Raw genomic sequence first — 23149 nt, forward strand, 5'->3', positions numbered from 1 at the left:
AGAAATGAATCCAAAATTTTGTATGTACAAACCAGCTGATACTTGAAAACCTCATCTTCAGCCTCTGTTTGCAAACAGGGACCTATTCCTTACCTGCTTGCTGGGGAAGAAAGTAACAAAAACAATATTGCTAATTAGACTATCAGGAAACACGATGTCACAGCACAAGTAATTTTATTCAGGTCAAAGATAAGCAAGTCTGCTCCCACGGTTTTTTCAGTAAAAGTGAACAGAGACTGAACTAAATTCCCTACGTTGAGTCTCAGGTCAGGTTTTAGAAACAAGATCTATTGCTGTACTATCTATAGAAAAACAAATGTAAAGAATCCCCCCTCTCTGCCCTCCCCAGGCAGAACATTGCACCATGGCACTGAAAAGCTTAAATAAGACTAAAGCACTTAATACTACCAGGATAACATACATTCATTTAATGCACACTGGCATCAGCTGTACAATCTTAACAGCATATGTTGAAGGTAAAGCAAAGTTTAGTAAAACCTTCATGTAGAACAATGAAAGCAGCAAATATTTCCCCATCTATAGAACTAAAAACAAGTTTAAATCTATTTAAAACATCTTTTAAAAAATCCACACCCACAAAAACGTAATGACTTTGTCTTGGACAAGATGGCCTTGCCCTGAAAGCAGGGTGGTATTAAATAAAATATTTCTGATTATAAGTTGCTACTTCATGTAAAAACATCATCTTCATCTGGTTTTCTCCAAAGCATTTGTGAGCTTGATAGGGTATGCTACCAGTTTATTTAAACTTTTGCTTTCCTTGCTATTTTTAGCTTTTGGAGGCTGGCACAAAACATTTACTAGAGCTTAATGGCTTGTTCTCTCATTGCTATTATTACAAACCATTCATGTGGAAAGTTGTTAACTGTGCAGTTTGAATTCATAGGTGCTTGTTTCCCACTGGTTGACATCAGCATTGATCATGTTGCGCTCGGTGAAGGTAACGTGGCCCTCGGAATCGATGAGCACCACCGTGTTTGTCCTGCAATAACACAACAGCACAAGGTTACAGGGCTCCACTGTAACACCTTCCAGGCTGCCATCCCTCATTCCCAAATGGTTTAACTCTTTTTTTTTTTTTTTTCCTGAGCACATCATCATCACATGAGCAGGGCAGAAATCATCCTGGCAAGTTCAAATGGGCGTTTTCAGTCTGTTCTTCTGTCACTCCACTGCGTTGATTCCCTGCTGCACTTGCAGCAGCTGACACACAAATCTGCTCATTGCAGAGAGTAAGGTAAAAGCTTAAACTTAGTACAAAATGCTCCATTCAGAAAGAAGCAACATAAAACCAGGTTTTTCTTCACAGCCTATATGTACCCATAAGGATTATTCTATCAACAGTACTTTCTTCATTCCTCTCTTTCAAATCAATTGTCCATTAAGATTTAAACACTTAATTATTATCACAGAACACTGATATATGATAATAGAGAAAGGTTTCTCTCTCTAGGAACCTTCCAAAGAGGAAATCTGTTTTCATGAAAAGCAGATGCCAGTTGTGCATCTATTGCACTTTGCCTTGGCTAAGCTGTCATTTCTCTGGGGACATTGCAGTACCCTTCCACAGAGGGATGACTGACAGTTGAAATTTTCCACCATCCTGACCTGGTGGCCTTTCCCAAGTCACTTCATAGTTGTTCACTCATATGAAAAAGCACTTAATTTCCTCCTAAGAAAGTGAGGCCCAGTTAACAGCCTCTATTCACTAAGCCCTGTTGCTAAGGGAAAGGTAAATGTGAGCATACAATTATAGCAGTAGGGAGACTTGAAATGTGTGCTAATTCACCAGTAGAAGGTCAGTACTTCTTCCAAGTTATCCCTGTTTCCTTTGAAATGGCTGGAATCCAATCTTTGAAGCAAGGGGAGGAAGGTGCTTTGTTACCATGCTAAGTTTTCATTACCCTATATTTAAAATGTTCTTCTAATACATTTAAATAAACCATTGTAAATACTGAGTATCTCTCTCAGAATACCAGCTTAAAATGCCTGCAGCAGTGAGCACTCTGCTTATCAACTCCCACCTCTACAGAGGAAATACTATGGCTGACCATGCCACAGATCAATCTGACAAAATTACTGGCAGACTTTTTAGAGTAGCAATTCCCTACCAGCAGCAACAGGATTCAGCAGCAATTTTGTCCCATTGAAGATTAAATGAAGATTTGCATTGCATTATTCTACTCTTCTTGCAGCTTTGGTGGAAGAGTCAGAGTAGAAAGTGAGAATATCTCAGTAAAAACAGCAGCATCAGTTAGAGGAGATGTGGAAGTACAGGTTCTTCTGAACAAGAGCAGTAGGTTTTTAAGGTATGTATGAAAATGGCAGATCCATTTTACAATGCCATGTCTAAGGAAAACTCTGATTTAGAAATGCAGATGACACAATTCCTGCTCGTGGAGGAGAAATGTGTTCTGCAGAACCTTTGATAAGATCAAAGTTGGAGGTGCTCAGATCTGCTACTACACTGGGGAACCAGGAGAACTGTATTATCTTGTCTGGGACAAGTTAAAGCTGTGCTGTGCTCTCCATCAAAGATGAACCACAGAGTGAGCTTCAAATGCTCTTCAGCAGCAAATCCCAGACACTCAAATACCGACCAAGGAAATACATTACTGAATTATACCAGATTAACATCTGAAAAAAAAAATTAAAGCAGTCACTATAAAACTTAAACTTACAATAGCACAGTTTTGATTTAAGATATACTTTGATCCAGTACACATCCATTTCTGGCTATAAATTTTTTTTACCTTGTTCCGTAACCTGGGCAACGAACACATAAAGCTGCGTACTTGTTCAAGATGGGACGGATATAGTCCTTCCCTTGGTCCTCAATTGCAGGGTCTGGTAATTGACTGAAAAAAGTAGGAAAGTAGTTAAAAAAAAAAGTCTCCAATATTAACACATTCATCCCTCTTGATCTGGAAGGATTCCAGGACATCCCTGATATCACAGCCAAAGGCAGGGCTGAAGCAGAGGAGAGGTCGTAAAGGACAAAAATCCATCAGGAAAGATTGGAATTCCATGATTAAACCAACCACTGTACCCACTGAATTCCTGTAATATGCACACACAAAGAGATCACAAAGTAATATGAAACAGGGTATTTTAAGAAAGTTCAAAGCTAGTGCATATCCACATTTTCATATTTATTATGAAAAGATCATTTCATCTTGAAGTGTGATTTGGAAAGATTACAGGCTTAGTTTTAAATATTGCTTTTTGTAAGTAAATATTTCCCTTTTACAGTCAGATGGTTCAGGTGAGATCAAATGGAATTACTGAACATTAAGGGAAGATCATTTGACTATATTGTATCTTATACCTTTGTCTTTTTACTAGTAAAAAGTATAAAGTCTAACAATTTTTTAAAAAATCACTTGATGTGAGAGCAGATGAAAAAAGCTATTAAGACGTCTTAGCAGACTCCCCAATTACTACACATTGCTAAGATGTGTGAGTTCTTATATAAAACTTTATTTTGAACCACTGAAAAATGGAAAATTCATGAATGCTGGCATTAAAATTTGCTGTTAAGTTTGGGAAATTGGATCTACATACCAGGAACAGATTTGCTTCAAATCTCATCACTTCTCAGACAGATAAATGTCAAGGTGAACATGAAAGTTACCAGATGGTGGGCAATGATATGAATTTAGACCACAGCACCTCCTGTACCCTACTCCATGTCTGCACACTGAAGTGGTATCAACTTCCTTTCCTTCTGAACATGCAGCTGATGGGCTCAGGTTCACTGTGCAATCAGCTGTTAGTGCAGGAACCTTCCTTACATCTCAAATTCATCTCTTGGGGACTTCCTTGACTGAAACTTCCTTGACTGAATTCCTACAGCTGAATTGTATAAACACTTCCTTATCTCCTTCCCCCATTTAGCCTGAAACAACTGCACTTTTGAGGAAGGCAACTGGTGGTACTTTGAAGTGTTGCTTCTCCACCCTCTTTCTACACTCTGAGCAGCAATAAAGAACAGTAAAACCTACTAACACAAACCTGCTCAGCCCCTGTGAGGGTGCTGAGGCCGTGGCACAGGTTACCCAGAGAAGCTGTGGGTTCCCCATCCCTGGAAGTGTTCAAGGCCAGGCTGGATGGGTCTCTCAGCAGCCTGGGCTAGTGCACAGTGTCCCTGTCCATGACAGACGTTGGCACCAGATCTTTAAGGTCCCTTCTCATCCAAATAATTTTATCATCCATATATGTAAGTGCTTTCTTTAAATGCAGTAACAAACCTCTGTGAGCCTCCAAAAAGCTGACAGCAAGCAGCTTGCACATCCCTAGCCATGCACTCATTGCCCTTACTAAGAGAAGTGCAATCTTTAAAAAAAAAGGGCACGGTGAAACCAGAGCACAGCTGATGAGGTCTAAGACTGCAGTAGCCTTAATTGTGTCTCCTGCTTAAAAATCAATACTGTTGAAAGTCAGGCTCTGTGAGAGCACCACTTTCAATTAATATCAAGGTAAAGTGCTTTTTTTCTTTCAAAACAGTTTCTATATGCATTTTTTTAATGGGTCATATTGTGTTTGAGTACATTCCAGCTATCATGTCCTTACGGCTCTTGATTGTTCATCACTGTAAGAAGCTCCTTCACCAAGTCTTCTTTGGTGAGCTCTTCACTTCTCTTGACCACTTCTGTGAAAAGCTGCTTCCCATATTGAAGTTTCTTCCATGGTGTATCCAGCAAACAATTACTCAATCCATATATTCCTACAAACATACACACACAAAAAAGCCCAATTTAATTGGAAACTGTATTCTGGTGATTTCAGTTGTCATTACAGATTTTAAAAAATTTTATTAAAGTCTAAGTGATTCCCCAGCTAACCTTTACCTGCAGGTGTGCCATAAACACACAAGCCCCATTACTGAACAGAATACAGCAGGCTCCCATCCTTTGCTGGGCTGTGCTGAAGCACTCCCCTGTGCTAATGCTCAGTATTTGTCTTTAGTTGTACTCTATCTACAGCAGTTAGTTTAAATTTCTGATTTGCTAAACCAGGAAGGCACACCAGAATTTTATAATTTCTGCAATCTAGTCTTGTCCAGTGTAGGGATAACAATCATAAGTTATCTTTGCCCCTGCTTTTACTCTTGAAAAACACTGCAAAGCAACACTGGATGACAAGAAGGATTCTTCTCTTTAGAGGCACCTTCTCACCACAATCCAGACAGGAGAGATTACCAAACATCCCCTCCTCCTAAAGGCAGTCACACACACAGGAGTCTGTTGTCTAAGCACAGGGGCCAGAATCATCTTTGGTACAGTCTGCAGATACCTAGAATTTGTGACTCAGTTCCTCATTACAACATGGCCAGATTTAAAAAAAATGTCTGTATTAAAACCTGTTTTATATTTGTTGCTGTACAAAATCTAGTTGTTTCCAAGATTTTATGCTGTAATTGCTACAATAACAATTTACCCACTGGGCAGCCACATTTTGACCAGTAACCTAAACTGGCAAAGTAAGGCTCTCCCATGAACTCTTACCAACCAGCTACACTGCTCAGAGCCTTCCATGTGTCCTAGTGCCATTTAAATTGCCTTTTTGATGATGATTTCTGGAGCACTGCTCTCTGTAGCTAGCTACTGAAGAACTAGATTTAAAATATTTTTAAATCAATCCACCTGATAAGACAGATTGGGATTTTTTAAAGCCAGCTCTGTCCCTATGGGAGCAGTCCTATTGTGACCTTCAAATTGCTGGATAAGGGGAGTTAGGGTCAGATTCTTTCAAAATTCCATTTCTCAAGACAGACTTCTGTCCTTCTGCCATAGTTACCTAAGCAGTATTCCACTAATTGCACTGCAGGTGGGTACACTGACATGGATAGAAACTTTTAATGAACTATTGGTTCTTTACTGAAAGTTATTAACAACAACTTATATGACTTCAAGGACATTTAGTAATATTTTCTTTTAAAGAATGAAAAGAAAAAGTCAATGAAGACAATGTTTAAGTAGCTAAATTACTAGAAAATTACACAGCTACATATGAAAAAATAATATTCAGACCTTTCTGAAGAAAACCTACCAGCATTTAGGAAAACAGGTTCTGGCTCTCCTTTGTTTCCATAGTAGCAAATTACATCTCCTTTGGTGGTACTGAAAAATATAAATACAAATTTCTCCTTGAAAAGCCATCAGCTTCTATATTTGATTATGCTTTAATTTCATGCAATCTTTGAGCACAGTAAGATGCTTCTCCCACTGTTACTCCTATGATACCAGACACTGATGAGTTTTATTACCTTCCTCCTCTCAAAACACTGTATTAGCTGCACCATTATCAAGAAGTATCATTATCATTCTTAAACATAACAGCAATAAAATTCAATAAAACCCTGTAACTTCTGTATGGAAGTAGCCAGGCTTAATGACAAAAACCTGTATGGTTTTGATTAACTGGAGATTTAGCTGCTTGGGAGAAAGGAGCATGTGAAAACAAAGGAACTGTCCATCACAGCAAGTACCCTTTTCCCCATCATCTCTTTTGAATCCTTCCTGCATTCTAAGCCACTGACTGCTGTGGGCTACTTTAGATGGCACAAGTGCATTTTCAGCCCCCATCCAGCAATGCTGCAGGGCACAGTTGGGTCCTTTGTGCATTTCCTGGGTGTTTTCAGATCACTGTGGGCACTGTTGTAGGCACTGGCTGCAGCACTTGCTCTCTCCTGTGCACAGAGTGCAGGAGGGTCTTGCAAAAGGTTCAGAGACAGCTTCCAACACTGCAAACAACTCCCATTTGACAGAGATGGTATCAGCATATCCAAACAGCAAGGACTTAAACAGTCACACTGATACTGACAGCACAAACACCAAACCAACTGATAAGGGAAAAGAAACTAGAAAGAAAGTCATCAATAAGCCTTGTGTGTCCTATGGGAAATGGATTGCCATTAGATGGCTCACTCTCAACATCCCTCAATCAGCTGACATGGAATAGTGATTCCTCAGATGTTGGTTTTTATCTTTTAATTTGCCAGAATACAGCAATGAGATCTAATTCTGTATTTACCAAGGAACACATTCTGACCATAGTTCAGTTTTTAATTTGTCTCCCAAGCTCCAGCTCCTTAGACAGCAGAAAGAGTTTCCAAACTGGAAACAAACAAACAAACAAACCACAACAAAAAACCACAAACTAATAAACAAAAAAACCCCAAACACAAAACTTGAAGTTAAGATTGAATTTGGATTAAGCAGCATTAACCATAATACAGGAGAGAAGCCATTTCCAACTCCTCATTATTTTCTAAGATAAAAAGGAGTATCTCTGTGCTGATGCAAATCAGTATATATAGAATGTAATCTCATTAATGATGTACTGGAACTTAAATTGCTCTGCATAACTTAGCATCTGCTACTCGAACCTTAATAACAAGCAAAGCAGTCTTGATTTAGCTGTTTATATTCTTCTTGAAAAGCCATTATGAAAGACATTCTACAGTGTCCTTTGCAAGACAGCCAAATGAAGAAGGAAACATTAACTTATTAATTACAGAAGTCAGAGGAGTCCAGAAGAAGAATACAAAAAAAGCCCACATAAAGCAAAAATGGAAGTGCCTTTCTCTGCACACTGCTCTTCCTCCTCCCAAATCCGTAAGAGCTTTATTATACCACACAGAAAGATGATCAAGTTTTTCAGCACAGGCAGAAGACAGCAATCATAGCAAGCATATTGTGTACTCTATTTTTATTGTTAAATATCATATAGGAAGATCTCAGTTACTCAATTTGCAATTTATTGACTGTTAAATGTGCAATTTTTCTGAACTTTCCTCTACTGGCTTAGAATACATTTATTTTCTTATCTTTTTCTTCTCATCCTTAAGATCCTTGTTCCAATTTATTTATGCTGATGTCAAGACTTACTGACCACCTGAACTCTCCACAGACAACAGCTCACTTTGGGTTTTTTTTTAGTTAAGACATCAGAAATCACACAAACTGTTGTAGTGGTGCATTAACTACTCTCTTTTCAAACACCTGCTGTAGAAGGTCTGTGAAGAGAAAAGATCAGAGCAATGGTTGTAACCTGAAGTCTCACAAGACAGTGGATGAATGGCACAAGGAAACAGCTGTAAGACAAAGCCTCTCATAGATGAGACTGCATGGTAAGTAAGCTGGCACTGCTGACTTCCTTTAGAATGGCTTTTCACATGAAAGAATGCAATCCTCTAGCATCTCTTCTAAGATTTCTGTCACTGACAAATTCAGTAAGAAGATCCCCTGGAGTTTATCAAGAAGACAGGGAATACATACACACTGCAGGGTCACTAATTCAGGACATGTGTGTTTTATGGCATGCACACTCCCCCAGATGAGCGTTTTCACTTACCTTCACTGCAGCACTGCCACTGCCTTCTGTCAAAGGAAGACTAAAGCCTCCCAAGAGACTTCTGAAATGGGGACACTTTCAAAATTTAGTTCACTGTGCCAGTCAGTTACTCTTTCTTTTATCATTTGGCTCTGCTTATTCCCTTCCTACTGTTTACAGGTACTCAGTACTGAACATCAAAGCAGAAGCCAAGATGAAAAAAAATCACTGTAAGCTTGATCATAGCAATAGCCTTGAAACCCTGGTCCATACTCAAGATTCTCTTCCCTCTCAGCCTTACAAGTATAGATACCAATTTCACTGCAGAAGAAATGAAGGCATCATTAAAGTGATGACAATAGGACCCAATAGACATTTTTAAATCCCAGCCATAACTGACAGCAGAAAGAAACTAAAATTATGCTCTTAGATACATAATTCTGTCAAAAAATGTAAGCAATAATAAATGTTCTAGGAAATATTCTAGGCAGCACAAATCTCAGTAGTAACAGAAGCTTCACAGCAGCATGAAAGCCATACAGTTTGCCATAATCACTTCTTAATGCTGATGAAACATAAGCAATATCCTTCTGCACTCCTGCTCTGCTTCAACTTCAAGTTGGCTCCAAGTCATGTCCAACAAAAACTCAGAATGAAAGAAAAAGGAAACAAGTAGCGAGGCAGTAAAGCTGCACAAAGTGTGGTTATCACTCCCCTGGGCACTGAGCTCTACTCTCCTACAGACAAGGACACTGGATTCTTTTATGAATAATCTGTGAATGTATCTTTTGTGCAAGGACAAAAGATGAAACTGGCAGCAACACTGAAATGCTATACAACACTGAAATGCTGTACACTAGTTTCCAATAAGTAGTATAGTTCACAGATTCATTCTCTTTTCTTCAATGTTCACGAGCTAATCAGATAATTCTGTTCTGAAGCTAAAAATAAGCAAACACAAAACTGTAAAGCCCAAACATATACCACCTACTGTCAAATAAAATGGTGAAAAGAATTCTGCTGGATACTCACAGCATACAAAGTCTGCCTTAAAACACTACTCCAATTTTGTTGTCACTGTTTATACATTTCTTTGGTGCTGCCCTAATAGTCTGGGCCAGGCAGAAGCTGACACCAGAGGAAAGAGATGAAGTTTTTCAGAAGCATTTTTCTTTCTTTTGACATTGGACTAGTGCATGAGAAGAAAAGTAAATGAGCTTACAGAGCAGTCTCAGGGACTCGACCATGCATGTTCTTTTCACACCAGCACTCTGACCCTATCTCACTTTGAAAAGGCACCTAAATCCAATCTCTGGAGAGCAATCAAATCCTTCCCAGCCAGCCAGGTCACAGTAACCACACTGAATGAGAGCCTGCAGATGATTGTACAGTTTACTACATTTTCCCTGCAGGGATTGAAAACTGGCTGTGACAGGGAGAGCAGAAAAGCTCACCCAAAAGACATTTTTCTGCAATCCCCTCCAGATGACTTGTTTGTAAGGGACAATTTGTCTATTCATCATGGAGAAAGTGATTCACTCTTGTTACACAGGGATCTTACTGCACATAAGCTATATGGGTTCTAACTGACAGCCTGTCAGAGACTCTACACTTGCTGGGTGGGTGACAAGAAGCTGCCAATTTGTCCTTCAGGGGCAGTCTGTATTACACACTCGGCAGTAAGAACACAAGAGAGATGCTGCCACAACAGCCCTGACACAAGCTGAGGCTCCCATGAAAGCCTATGCAGGTGTAGCAGTAGATTTTTGGACATAAACACAGGTTTTCCCCAGGACAGAAACCATGTCCTGATCATCAACAAAAGCAGCTCACTGCCTTCAGGTGTTATCACAAATGGAGAAAGAAGGAAAACCCCTTTCAATATGGAGCAGGTATTTACTTAGAGACCAGTCCAGTCTCTGATAACCTTGTTCCTTTCCAATCAGACTTACAGACAGTCAAAATGAGAGGAGTGTCAACACTGCCTTCCTGGAAGCCAATTTTGCAGCTGCACAATATTCCAAACAGACAGACACTGTTTGCCACATGCTATAAATCAACATAAAAGTATGTTTAGCATAACTGAATAAATATTCATGACTCTCATACTCAGCAGGTACACTCAAGATGATAAACTGAAAAATCAGAAAAATAAAAGTACTAAGTAATTTTCTTTAAACAAGAAATCAATAGTGTTTAAATTGACATAAAGAGATGCCACAGAGTAAATAGATTATTACACTAAAAGTGTCAAAACCCATGCATGTTAAAAGAAAGAGTCACACTAAGCTGTGGAAAGTCTCTGGTGAGACGATGAACTTTACAAAGCAGAGAATTAAAAAGACCAAAAAGCATCAAACCCTCCAACTGCCTGGCCATCTTCTGGATTGAATTTCTGGAAATAAAACCTATATGTTTATTTCTAAGCAGGCACACCAAGCAGAAATACACTCATGGTATCTTCACAGAACTGACTGTTAAGTCTGAGCCACCAGCTGAAGGTGGTCTAATACAGAAAGTGAAAAATGTAAACCCAAGGCCAGTTAGTGAGAGGGTGCTAGAAATGATTTCCACTGAAAACAGTAAACACTCTGGCCTTCTGCTTTAAGTGCATTCCCAGAAGCATGCAGAAAAGCTGAGTGGGAGAAGGCCCTGCACCATCAGGTTGTCTAATAAGATTAATGCTGCACCAAGTGTGCCAGAGCAGCAGTGTGCTCCTGGCAGTTTAGATGTGCTCCTGGTCATGCAGTGTGCATCCAACTGGGAACTGACACAGGGCCTGGAGATGCCTTAGCCCTGGATTTCCATTCTTCTCCATCAGGCAGAATGCAAAGGAAAATCAGCAGATGTACTTGTGCACAGACACATGTACAAGCAGTGGAAAGGATTGTGCCAACCACACTGATTATAATCAAGTATCCACCATTCCTTCTCCAAGCTACAGAAACTTTAAGTTAATGTTTATTTGTCTTGTGCTGATTTTTGATGTTTCAGAAAAGATTAATGATACAGACACTCTGACAGGAATAATAGCTTGAAAGCTTTCAGCTGTTGTAATCCTGCTGCAGCATGTCAACTCTCAGAAGAATAAGGTGTCTGAGAAACTATGAGCCAAGCTTTTGTTTTCTCAAAATACAAGCCCCAGAGCTTCCAGGGTAAAGACTGGCTACAGCCTATCAGGGAGCTGCAAGAAGTTTTGTGGGAAGCAATGGTTAGAATACAAGATAGCCCTCCAGTGCTTGGAAGATAAACAATAACAAAGGAAAGGAAGACTACAATAAAATTAGGGCCTTGCATGCCAATTTGCAAAAAACATGAGCTCTCACTTTAGTTTGTGACATTTTGTATTGTTACACTTCAGTGCTATGACTTGTATCTAGCACTGATATTATCTTTCTCCCTCTGACATTTCAACGCTTTTGTTTTATGGACTTACTTCAAGTCAGCTGCTAATAAATTAAATCCATTGTAAAGATGTCCTTCTTCTGAAACTTTCTTCAAGTAAGAGTAGCTGTCCACATCTGCAGTCAAGAAGTTTGTTACAAGAGCACCTAAGAAAGAGAAGTACATAGAGCAACTTGTATGTGTGTGCTCACTATTCTGACAAGCCTGGTAAAATAAACAGAAATATAAAGATTCCTGTTGCCAACAGGCTGTAACAGTGGAAGAAAACCCCAAACCACAAAACCACCCCAAATAACAAACCAACCTTTTAAAGTCTTACATCATTGCACCATGTTCACATTAAGAGCTTGACTTTTACTCTGAAGAACTCAGTCAAAAGCTCTTGGTTAAAAATTCTACAGAATTCACATTTACTAACTACTCTGGACTGGATGCACCTTTCCTCCCCTCCCACCTTACAAATTCTTTCTTGTCTTGCTTCATTTCCCTGATATATGACCCTAAAATGAAATACAAATGACACAGTTCATTTGTTTCTCTGTATGACGTGTTTTGTCATTGCAATATGTTCCCAATTCAGTACCATATGACAGTCACAAACAGACCTATTTTTACTTTAAAAAACCCCACAGATGTGCTGTTTTGAGCATCCTCTTTGAAAGAGGATTTAGCCTATTATTTCTGCTCCTCTGATTTATCAAAGGGGAAAAAGAATCTTTTAGGCTACCTCCAGCATAATCCAAATTCCATTCCCTGACACAGGTGTTTGATACATGAATATACACTCAAAAAAGTCGACTGTAATATAAAACTACCTCAATGTTTGGCTAGTTGTTCTGCTTGTTAATTAGAATTACTTTCCAGAGAAGGTGCTGCTGCATTTCTTGTATGAATGAGACTTCAGACTCTAGGCACTACATCTTGTTTTACTTATGCCTGCTTGATCAAAAAATCATTATCTAAGTCAAGTTCCTCATATATATACTCAAACTCCTAAGTTCAAAAATTTTGTTTACAGCATATAGTCATGCTATTTGTCCATAAAGCTGTGTTAAGAAAATCAATATTGTAATCATACTATTTTACTGGAACATTAGGGCTTGTTTGTCCACTTTCATTTTTGTTTTTTTATTTCAACTCCTTCATACCTCTTCCTTTTGCATTTTTATTAACATTTGGCTGCATATAGTTTGTCAGGGCTGCCATCTTGCCTTTCTTACTGATTCCCAGCCATGTCCCACCTTCTTTTCCCTCCTCCATATCCAGACCTAATGGAATAAGAATTAGGTTATTAAATACATTAAAATTAAACGTTTCAAGCTTACAACATGTTTTCCTTAGATGTATAAGGAAGAAGAAAATTTCTTATTAGAAAGGCAATACCACCACCCTAATAATAAAAAAATCCAGGCCATGATTCCCTTATAAATTATATTAAAAACACTCAAAACAACAAGACACACATACCACTAAGGATCTCATTACTGCTGTCCCAAAACTCAGCTGATTTGGATGGTCTGTGGTAAAATTCATCCCTATTAGCTGCTAGAATAAGCCTGTAGAACACAAGAGGAAAAAAGACACTATTACTTACAAATTGGAACTTCACAGTAGAGGCAGGAGCAGAATCCAATTTTTTCCAGAGCATTAACTCATTTCAAGCATGAAACCATCCTTTATCTCCCATCTCACCTTTATCACTCAGTGTAAAGTTCGACTGACATCTGACAGCAGCTTTCTCTCTCACTCTCATGAGACACTCAGCAAGTCCATCTTGTTGAGTGAATGAGGCAACTGGTGCTTTCAAAAAATAATACTTACAATAGAAGGCACTGAACTAAGATCAAATAAGCAACCTAAAGATTCCTCAGCACAAAGTCACAGCTTAATTAAAGAAAATTATTATTATTTTAAATTTTTTTAAAGTGTTTTTCATCAGTAGAACATCCTCACCTGAGGAGCAGGTAATGGATTTGGCTGATCCAATAAAAGTAAAAGACAACTGTGATCCCTGTGCAGAGGCTCAGGGCAGCAGGTGTCTGCAGACAGACCTGCACAGCTCCAGAGCAGCTCCCAAAGTCCTGCTCATCTGTATCCACAACATGACTTCCCTTTATTTCAGCTGCAAGACAGTGAATGCTCCCCCTTCTCTCCAGCTATGTTGCTTAATTTAATTTTAATGAAATGCCATCTTTCAAAAACCTGCAGATTTTCTTAACCAGTTTTCCATAACCTCAGTATCTTCTCCACTGTCAGTTTCTCCTACCAGCTGCATCTCAATTACAGCTGCACAGCAGAAGACAAGTTTGCTACTGGAAACTGAAGACAGATCATACAATTTTAATTCTAATTTTTAGCCACACCACACAAGAATCAATTCCAATGACATCTCATTACTTTGTTTGGCATTAGATGCACTCACATTTTCTGCAGGTTTCTGAACTTTCCTGCAAATTCATCTCTTCCCTAATACAGTGTTTTAAAAGAAGACTGTGAGGTACAAGTGGCACATTAGAAATACTACAGAAGAGGAATCATAATCAATGATAGAGAAACCCTGTGGTTGTTCAGGCCCAGAAAAGCCTCTTGTGAGAGTTTTTCCAGTCCAGTTTTCTCAGGCTTAGCCAGGGTTCTTTCCCAAAGCTAGCTGTTTTCCTCTACTGTAAACATAAGAGAAGAATTAATAACAAAGATAATACACCTGCTGGATATGTGACAAGGCCTGGGAAAGAGGTGTCACTTTCTCTGGACCCATCATCTGTATTCTGTCCCTAGAGTTGTGAGAGGCTCTATTTAAGCAAGGTGTTTCAGAATAAAGTTGTCTCCTTCCCATCCTGAGGGGTGACCATGTAGCTGTGTGTCTTATTTCCACTGCTCCAAAGGGTTCAATCCCTAACCTACAGCTACAAAACCTGACACTTCAATGGCAGCCTTTCTGTAAGGTAAGTGCTTTGTATTTTGCCCAACAAAGATAACATCTGTTGGAAAGCAAACTGTAGGGATATTTTTCTCTTTCCAATGCAAATATATATTGTTCCTTTCAAATTTACATAATTTCTCTTCTTCTAGCTGATTCTAGTCTTTGAGCTATAGGCTTTCTGCTGGCTTACCCAATTTCTGTCATCTTACTTCAAAATGTTCCATTAACAGGATGCAACCTCCTTTCACAGATTTTTCTTTAAATTAGTATCTCCACTGTTAAAAAATATTTTGCCTGAAGTGCACTTCTCATCTCCTGAGCTTCAATTATACTTTGCCTTCAATAATTCTTGACATGAAACTACGGTTTGTTTATAATACCTAAATACTAAAAATAAGTGAAGTCTTTCTTCTGTGATTGAATATTCCCCATCTCAAGTTTAATGCAGATCCTTAAATTTAGCACAAGGCAAGTATACAAGAGCATAATAATAAAAACATCTTTATTTTGTCTTTTATGAAACATAATTATAGTGAAAAGGAACAGTATTAAGTGACCCTCATCTTCTAATAAATTGCAAAAAGCCTATTGAGCTATTTTTATAGCTGAAATAATTTAACTGTATTAGGATTTACGTATTAAGATTTATTTTAATATCGAGAGAAATGAAAACATGAGAAATCATTCCATTAAAGCAATTTCCTACAATGTAATTCAGCTCCAGAAAAGAGCCTATGATTATAGCTTTGAAGCTTGAAACATTTATTTATTTGTAAGATGCACACAGTACTATTCAGAAAGATGTAAAGGCAGCATATTACCTCTGACAATAATTATGGACTATGGTAAAGTGCTTGTTACACTGCACTAAACTTTACCACAAACAGGTCTCAAGAGAGAAAACAGAACAAGTTGCAAAGGTACAGGCAGATGGATTTGTTAGTGTGTCACAAGAGTGAGCTCTTTGCTTAATTAGGTGCTCAAGAAAATTGTCCAATATATTGGTCTAAAAGCCAGAGTATACCTGGATGGAAAATTCTGCCAGGTGTTACAGAGGACATGTTTTAGCTTGGCCATTTTCTTCCAGCCAGTAAACTCAGTTAATGACAAGCTGTTTGTCTTTTCAACTTTTACTGCCTATTACTGACACTTTCTTTTAGTTAGAGATGCAAATCAGAGAACAGCAAGGAAAGTTTAATTGCCTGCTTCATGATGGACACAGAAATTAGTGTCTGCAGGTACAGGAATCCCCTTTTAGTTGGGAAAAGTGTTCCAAGACCTCACCATGAAATAAACTGAGCTACAGCACAGTGATGCTTGAACTGCCAAGAAAAAAAAACCCTTAGCAAAGACTTGTAGATAGACGTCTGACTTGGTCCAAAGGCTAAAATACTGCTTGGAATTAGGAGGGCTGGGCTCCACTCCCACCTGATACCTGGACCTGAGACTCAGTCCTTCAGAAAGCTGAGACAAAGCTGAAAAAAATATAGGAACTATTAAAAAAAGAAAGAACTTCAACATTCTCTTGAATAAAGGAAAGCAAAAAGATTTAGTTATGGTATGTTAAGGAAAAAAAAAAAAAAGGACAAAGTAACGTAACTGATGTTAAAATCCAACACTGAGAACGCTGTGGCTGGCATTGATCACCCAAACAGGAAGCTCAGAGTGATTTATCTCGGGTATAGAGCAAGGCACGGCTTAACAAAAGATATAGAGAAAGTTAAAACATAATTAAATACTCCTGAATTTGGGCCAAACATCTCAAAAGTGTTGTCCTATTCTGATACTGACAGCAAGTTGCTTTCTGATATAAATTAATAATTTCAATCTTGATGCAATTCTTTATAGCAAGCAAACTACTCCAAGTTCTACTTTTAAATATTGATCATGGCAGAAAGTTCACTTGGCAAGCAAGCAACTGCAGTTTACATCCAAAGGATTTTCCCAAGAGGCATCAAATTGATGAATCTGTCTTTTGCTAACTACCAACACAAAGAAAGTCAGATCAAATAAATGGATATATTAATTCAGCACCAGTCACATCATAAACAAAATCTCTTTTTAGGCAGGCTCCAGATGCAGAAAGGAATGCACTCTGTGGACAATTGAGGTTTCAGTTCTTGTTTCCCTTCTTTCTATAGAATGGCATCTGCTTCTTAATAAAAGAGGACAGGAAAACAAGTCAGTGAAAGGCACAACGATTTACTGAGCAGACTGACTCTGATGGTTTCTGAATGAATACCAATACTTGTACCCTACAAAGTAATATGGAACCCATACAGTATGTAAAAATACAGAAAGCAATAAACCTTCATTGTTTGCTTAGGGCCTGAAGTGCTGTCTCTTTATTACATACTCAGTGTACTCGAAGATACTGATGTTGGATATGAAATTTAAAAATGACAGGCTACAATGAGAGAGAAAATGATTACAGAATGTTTAATACTTTGGAAACTCACTGTATGACAATGAGAAATTCTTATAAACTAACTTAGAAGCCTGCAAGCTTATTTTTTCTTCTGTTTTTGGCTAAGCATTTCATTCACATGACTTAGTTTATTGCCTACAGTTTTAATTGAAAGCAGATTTTGGGGAGAGGAAAGGCTAGGACACTTATTAGAAGTTCCTTGGCTGCAAACTGGTAGCCCTAAATGTGTCTACCACACTGAAAGGAGGGGACAGTTACAACTGTGATGCCCAACAAACAGGATTCTCCTTTGTTTAAATAATAAAGTAGAAGGACTTCCAGACACTGGAGTACAATATCTAAAGGACTTACACAGCAGATGACAGATTACCAGCAAAAGGGCCAGGATTACAAAGCCCAGGACTTCTGACATAGTCTAAAACCAAAGGCTTCTGAAAAGGCTACAGAAACTCCTCCAATGGGGAAAGCCATGAAGTTAAAAACTACAAAAGCACAACTGAGCACATAATACTGATTTGAGTTTGTAATTCACACACTGGCTATAAAAAGGAATTGCATAAAATACTACAGGAGCAAGTCTGTTTTAACTACAACCATCTTACCTGTATGCATTTTTTGAAGCAGGTCTTGGGTCAAATTTGAATAGAAGGATGCACATTGAAGAACTGATGTTTAAATCTCGTTTCTTCCACAAAGGCTCAATGCAAGGTCATTCTGGAATAGCCTAAAATGTAAATAAAGATTATCTATTACACTGCAAATTATAAAAAGAGAAACTTGCTGCTGTGCTGAAGCTTAAGGATTGCAATGTACTGACTAATAGCCCACAATACAAACACACAAATAAAATACAACTTTCAAAATAGAATAGTTCCTAAGACTGATTTACTAACCAAATTCTTTTGGTAGTTCTTTCAAAGATATGCCTGGCTAGATTTTTAGGGAAAAAAAGTGCATCAGAAAAATACTGAAAAAGTCTTGAGTGCTAGCAATACATGAAGAAAAGACTGTTATGCAGTTTTCTGCTCATTACCAATAAAACAGCTTTACTTTTTTTCCTTCCCATAAGTAAGGCAAAATGCTTCTGTTAGAATAAAGGAGAAAATAAAACTCAAACTTTTGCAGAAGCCAGAAAAAAACCTGATTAAAGATACAGACCTGCAAATAAAGTATAATTTAGGTCAAGCTTCTATCAATGCCTAGGAGAAATTATTATTGTTTAGCATTTGGTAAAAGGTCAGGTACAAACAGAAATACACTGGATATTTTGTGTCCAGAGTTTACATTTCAATGAGGAGTTTCCAGCACTTGTGCTATATTTAAAATTCTGGCCATGCAGATGGAATGACAGATGTGCTTCCCATTTCAAACCAACAAAACAGCTTTCAAATATTTTGTGTTGTCCAATTAACATTTTTCTCGTAATAAAACTGCAGTCTGATCTTTACTTTTTGTGGCTGCTCAAACAATTATCAGAATGCCACCACCCAATGACACACAACCACTTTTTACTGCTACTGAGAGCTTTTGCCATGCAAGGACTTTCAAGGTAACTCAAGGGTAGAGGGAGGCAGAATTCAACACCACAGCTCTAAGGCCATCTGAGCAACTCAATGACTGAAAAAATTTCTGTACAAAAAGTAGGACTTTTAACTGTACTTTCAAGATATGTAGAAATTAAAGAGCAAGAAAGACTTTCTACATGATTTTTCATAAGAGATATCAGGAAATGGATCATCTTGCCTACATTCACATTACCAGAAACAGAGCTGCAAGTGCAGCATTTATACAGATTCTTAAAAAAATTAACAGCTTGCCCATAGCTGCTGGCTCCTGTTAAGTCACAGTTCAGCACTACAACCAACCTGCTGTTGTTGTCATAGCACAAGTTCAGTCTTGCAACCCAATATCCTGCAAAGAGACTCTTCTGCTGCAGGACATGAAATAACTCAAGAAGAGGTGCAACACTCCTGACATGCTTGACAAGAAAATTAGTGCACAGGAGCATGTGTGTGTCTGTATATATATAAATATACCTCAAAGTATTTTAAGTTCTGTTTGCTGACAAAAGGAATTTCCCTCCTGAGCTGAATCATGATCTGTGAGCTAAGAGCAGCAATAGCAGAGTTATCCCAACTATTTTGTGTTTAGCAGGTTGCACAGTAAGGCACTGAGAAAACGGAATTAAATCACACTGTTGGCTTTCTTTGCCTCTATCAAGTCAATCCCAAAATAACTGCCTTAGAAATTCATCATAAAATGAAGATGCAGTCTTGAATTTTGAATAACTGATTTACTAACCAGGTCTTTAAAAAGACCCATAGCCAGCATTATAGAGAAAATCTAACCACTTCTGAGAAGGTGATGTGCCCCTACTCAGACTCCTATTGCTGAATTTTCAGTAGACTGCAATCACACTGGACTTGAACTACCAGTACTGGAAGACTTGGATCTTCTACACACAGCCTGTTTCAGAAACAGCACTCACAGCTCAGAAAAGATCACCTTCAAACCTATGAGTTTGGAAGTTTCCATCCACAGCACTGCTGTGAGTATGGCAGGGAATCCTTAAAACCTTTACTTTGGCGAGGTGCAAAGAAGCTCACTTGGTGAAAGCAGGGATCCAAAGTACAATTTTAATGACAACTATCACTGAGTACTCTTGCTGACTCTGGAGATATGGCTGCTATATTCATCATGTGTCCTGCCAGGTAATTAAATGAACTGCTTGATAAAGAACTTTTTGCAATTAATCACTCATAAGATCACTATTTTAATAAACAGGTTTCAGGCTCCATTAGCTGATTTATTGAGTTCCCTTCAAATAATCAAGTGGGTCCAGCTGTTCATGAAAAGTTACTGGCCAGCATAAAGACTAAACAAAAACTGCCAGTCAGAAAACAGCTGCAAAATAAGTTTGTAATATTTATCACAATTATCTATAAGGACAAATATTTTGAACACTTCAATACCTTTCTAGAATCCCTAGTCATTATTATTAGGTACTACTGCTTTGACAGAATCTTTTCTGTCACCCCATCAACCCTGCTTGATGTTATTACAGTTAAGTTAAATTTATGCTTTTATTAACCTCAAATATCAAACCAGCATTTTTTATCAAGGCCTGCCAGCCTTGAGACAAGCATAAATGTTTGTAAGTCCTACATAAACAGTCCAACCCTTTTTTTTTTTTTTTAATTTAGACAGAAGTGTTTAAGCCAGATAAAACAGAGCTACCCCTTAAAATTGCAGCAACACTTAACTGGCAAAGGAGGCAAGCAATGTATTTTGGTACCTTCTTTGATCAAAGCTGACGTTGCACTTACAACACTTGTTGTGGATATTACTCTTAAATTCTTAAATAGAAGCATACTGTGAGTCAGACCCAAATTTGGATATTCTGAAATTTACGATAATTAACAAAACACTAAGAGGAAAAAACCTGAAGGGAGGCTGTCATAGATATAGTAAGTACATAAACATTCAATCAAAAAGTCTTTATGCAGGTGCCATTCTCTTGAGCTCATACTCACACAAAAGCTGGTGCTGTAAGTACAGGGATGAGATGAGCACATTGCACAGAGCTGGAGCAAAGCAGATGTGCTCAACTCAGCCTCCTCCTCACTCAGCTGAGTCCCGACAGACCAAGGAGAGAAGAAGGTGAAAAAGATTAGGCCAGCACCGACTTCCACTTGCAACTTGATCCTACAGCAAGTCCAAAGCTAGATCAAAAGCCGATTTTCAAGCTCCATTTCTGCAGAAAATGTGTCTTCAGAACCATCCTTAGAGATGCAGGAGGTGCCATAATTTAAAGAGTTCAAATAGAAAAGGCTAAGTTGTGGTACAACACTTGCTTTCTGGTTTTCTTTTTGAGGAGAATAAAAGCCAGAATATACATACTAAGCAAAACGGCAAGGTCTAGAGGAAGGGGGCAGAAATCCTCTGCTCTAGATTATAAACAGTGAAGACTGCTCTCTGGATAATAAGCTTTTATAAATTCTAGTTCGATTATTCCCTAGTCAATAAGACAACAGTTACCAAGGATGACATGATAAAAACAATCTCCTATTTCTGCAATGTTTCTAGTTTGCTGTCCAACTTATGCCTAATACACACAAACCAGCTTGACAAGAACCACAAACATCCTGTAATTAAGCGTTCTGCTCCAAATGGCACCGCTAATTTGGAAATGACATTAAAGTAACTAACATTCTTGTTCTGTGCTACAGTGCTCTGTTAGACAGCACAGTGTGTTGTTTTGCTCATTTGAAGGATCTGTTAAAAGCCTGAGTGGATACATGCCAGCATAAGGTAGCATTTAGGACTTTCAAGAGACCCAAACATGATAGATTGTGTATGTTTTTTTCATAGGGTTCTACCATCATTTGGTTGATTAGAAGCAATCAGTTCACAATTTGGCATAAAACCGTTTTACCCTTAAGAATTCCCAGTAGCAGGCTTTGAAAAATGAAGCCATTTGTTATGTATTCCGTATTCACAAATGAAGTATCATAAATAACATCTGTCAGTTACCACAGTGATCTCAATTGCTTCTCAACTGATCCAAAACTATTGTTTAGGTGCAGTCTAAAACACAGTTAAAAAACATTATTCACTAGAATCTGCTAGTTCTATGTACTAAAACAGTAACCCATGGCCAGCAGAATACAGAACTATTTTACTGTCTCTTTTGAGTATGTCCAAATGAAATTGAGCCCTACAGTCCTCAAATGCCCATAGAAAGGCCATAAAATTAGATGTATTTTCTTGCACTACTGAAACGAGGGTTTTTTTTAATAGTGAACTTTTAAATCATCAAAACTAAGAGATGCTTGATTAGTCCTTAAAAGTAATTTTTTCCCTCAGAGAAAAGTGTCTCCTGGCTGCATTTTTAAAGCATTTTACTGTTTTGTTTTTGTACTTCCCTTGTGTACCATATGCTCCACTGCAGCAGTACTAATAACTAAAGATGAAGTGGAATAGATGGATCTATAATTTGATGACTTCCAGGTTGCTGCCTATGAAGACCATTTGTAAGTAACCTAGGTTTTGTAACCCTACCAAGGTGAAGAGTCAGTCTTCCTGCAAGAGACAACAATGCAAAAGTACAACACTTATGAAACACAGAAAATAATACGTAAGGTGAACGGCAATCCCAAGTTTAACGGGCTATTTTTATTTTCAGCTGCTTAATTTCTCTCTGGCGTTTTACTAGATAAGGTCCACTGTACAGCTCCCATAAAGAACAAACGCCAGTAAAAATAACCTTTCACCACGTTTTAGAAACATTTACGAGCATGGAAAAAAACAGCCTTTGCTCCAGTTTCTCAAGAGCACGAGTTTCTCCTCAGCTACGGATCTGCAGACCCAGAGCCTTCTGCAGGGCTTGTTCCTTAGATAAAAGCTGTGCTTTTAGCTTGTACAATTCCTAGGTTTTCTTCAGGAAGGAACCACCAAAAGACATTAATAGTTTTTACTGTCTACCTGTGACTACTTCTTGACCTCAAAGGGTCATCGCATATTAAAACTTAATTAAAGAACTACTTTATTACTCTTGTACACTTACAATTACTCCTATACGTGACGCAAGTACCAATCAGCCACCACCCACGCAGGAGTGAAATGCCATCGCATAACCAAGGAAAACAGGTGTGAACTGACACCTGAAAATATCCCCAGAGGTGCTGCTGGATAAATTTAGGATAAAAACCTTAAGCAAATGGCGCTCGGGAGCAGCACCTTCTCTGGCGGGGAGGGCCGGGGCTGTGGCGGTGGCCAGGAACGGCACACACAGCCCCCCAAACCAGGAGCCCGTCAGCTCCCGGCTGCCGGGGCAGCGGGAGGCGCCCCCGGGCTGTGTCCGAGCCCGCCCTGCAGGCACGGTGACCTCCAGCCCCTCACTCGCTCCCTCCCTCCCTCGCCTCCCTCACTCACCCACGGCCGCCGCACCGCGCGTCCCCCGCGCCGCTTCCGGAGGGGGCCGGGCCGAGCAGCACCGCCCCTCCGGGGGCCGGGCCCGGCTGCTCCTCCCGCCGGCA

The 23149-nt window shown here is 38.8% G+C and overlaps 1 protein-coding gene across 2 annotated transcripts; it reads right to left on the reverse strand.

The window, feature by feature from the left end:
• Nucleotides 1-157: 157 nt before the first annotated feature.
• On the reverse strand, nt 158-23149 carry TANGO2 (transport and golgi organization 2 homolog). Of its 2 annotated transcripts, XM_014894524.2 has the most exons (9): nt 23046-23149; nt 17714-17835; nt 13231-13319; nt 12912-13031; nt 11795-11909; nt 6073-6143; nt 4594-4747; nt 2775-2879; nt 158-1003 (listed from the first exon to the last, which is right to left on the reverse strand). In XM_014894524.2, the coding sequence occupies exons 2-9, from the start codon at nt 17767-17769 to the stop codon at nt 883-885; spliced, it is 831 nt and encodes a 276-aa protein (XP_014750010.1). In that variant the 5' UTR covers nt 17770-17835; nt 23046-23149; the 3' UTR covers nt 158-882. The 2 variants fall into 2 exon arrangements, with proteins under 2 accessions (XP_014750010.1, XP_014750009.1); XM_014894523.2 differs by lacking the exons at nt 17714-17835; nt 23046-23149 and having other exon boundaries at nt 13231-13426.

Source organism: Sturnus vulgaris, chromosome 19 (assembly GCF_052056855.1).
Source record: "Sturnus vulgaris isolate bStuVul1 chromosome 19, bStuVul1.hap1, whole genome shotgun sequence".
Classification (NCBI taxonomy): domain Eukaryota; kingdom Metazoa; phylum Chordata; class Aves; order Passeriformes; family Sturnidae; genus Sturnus; species Sturnus vulgaris.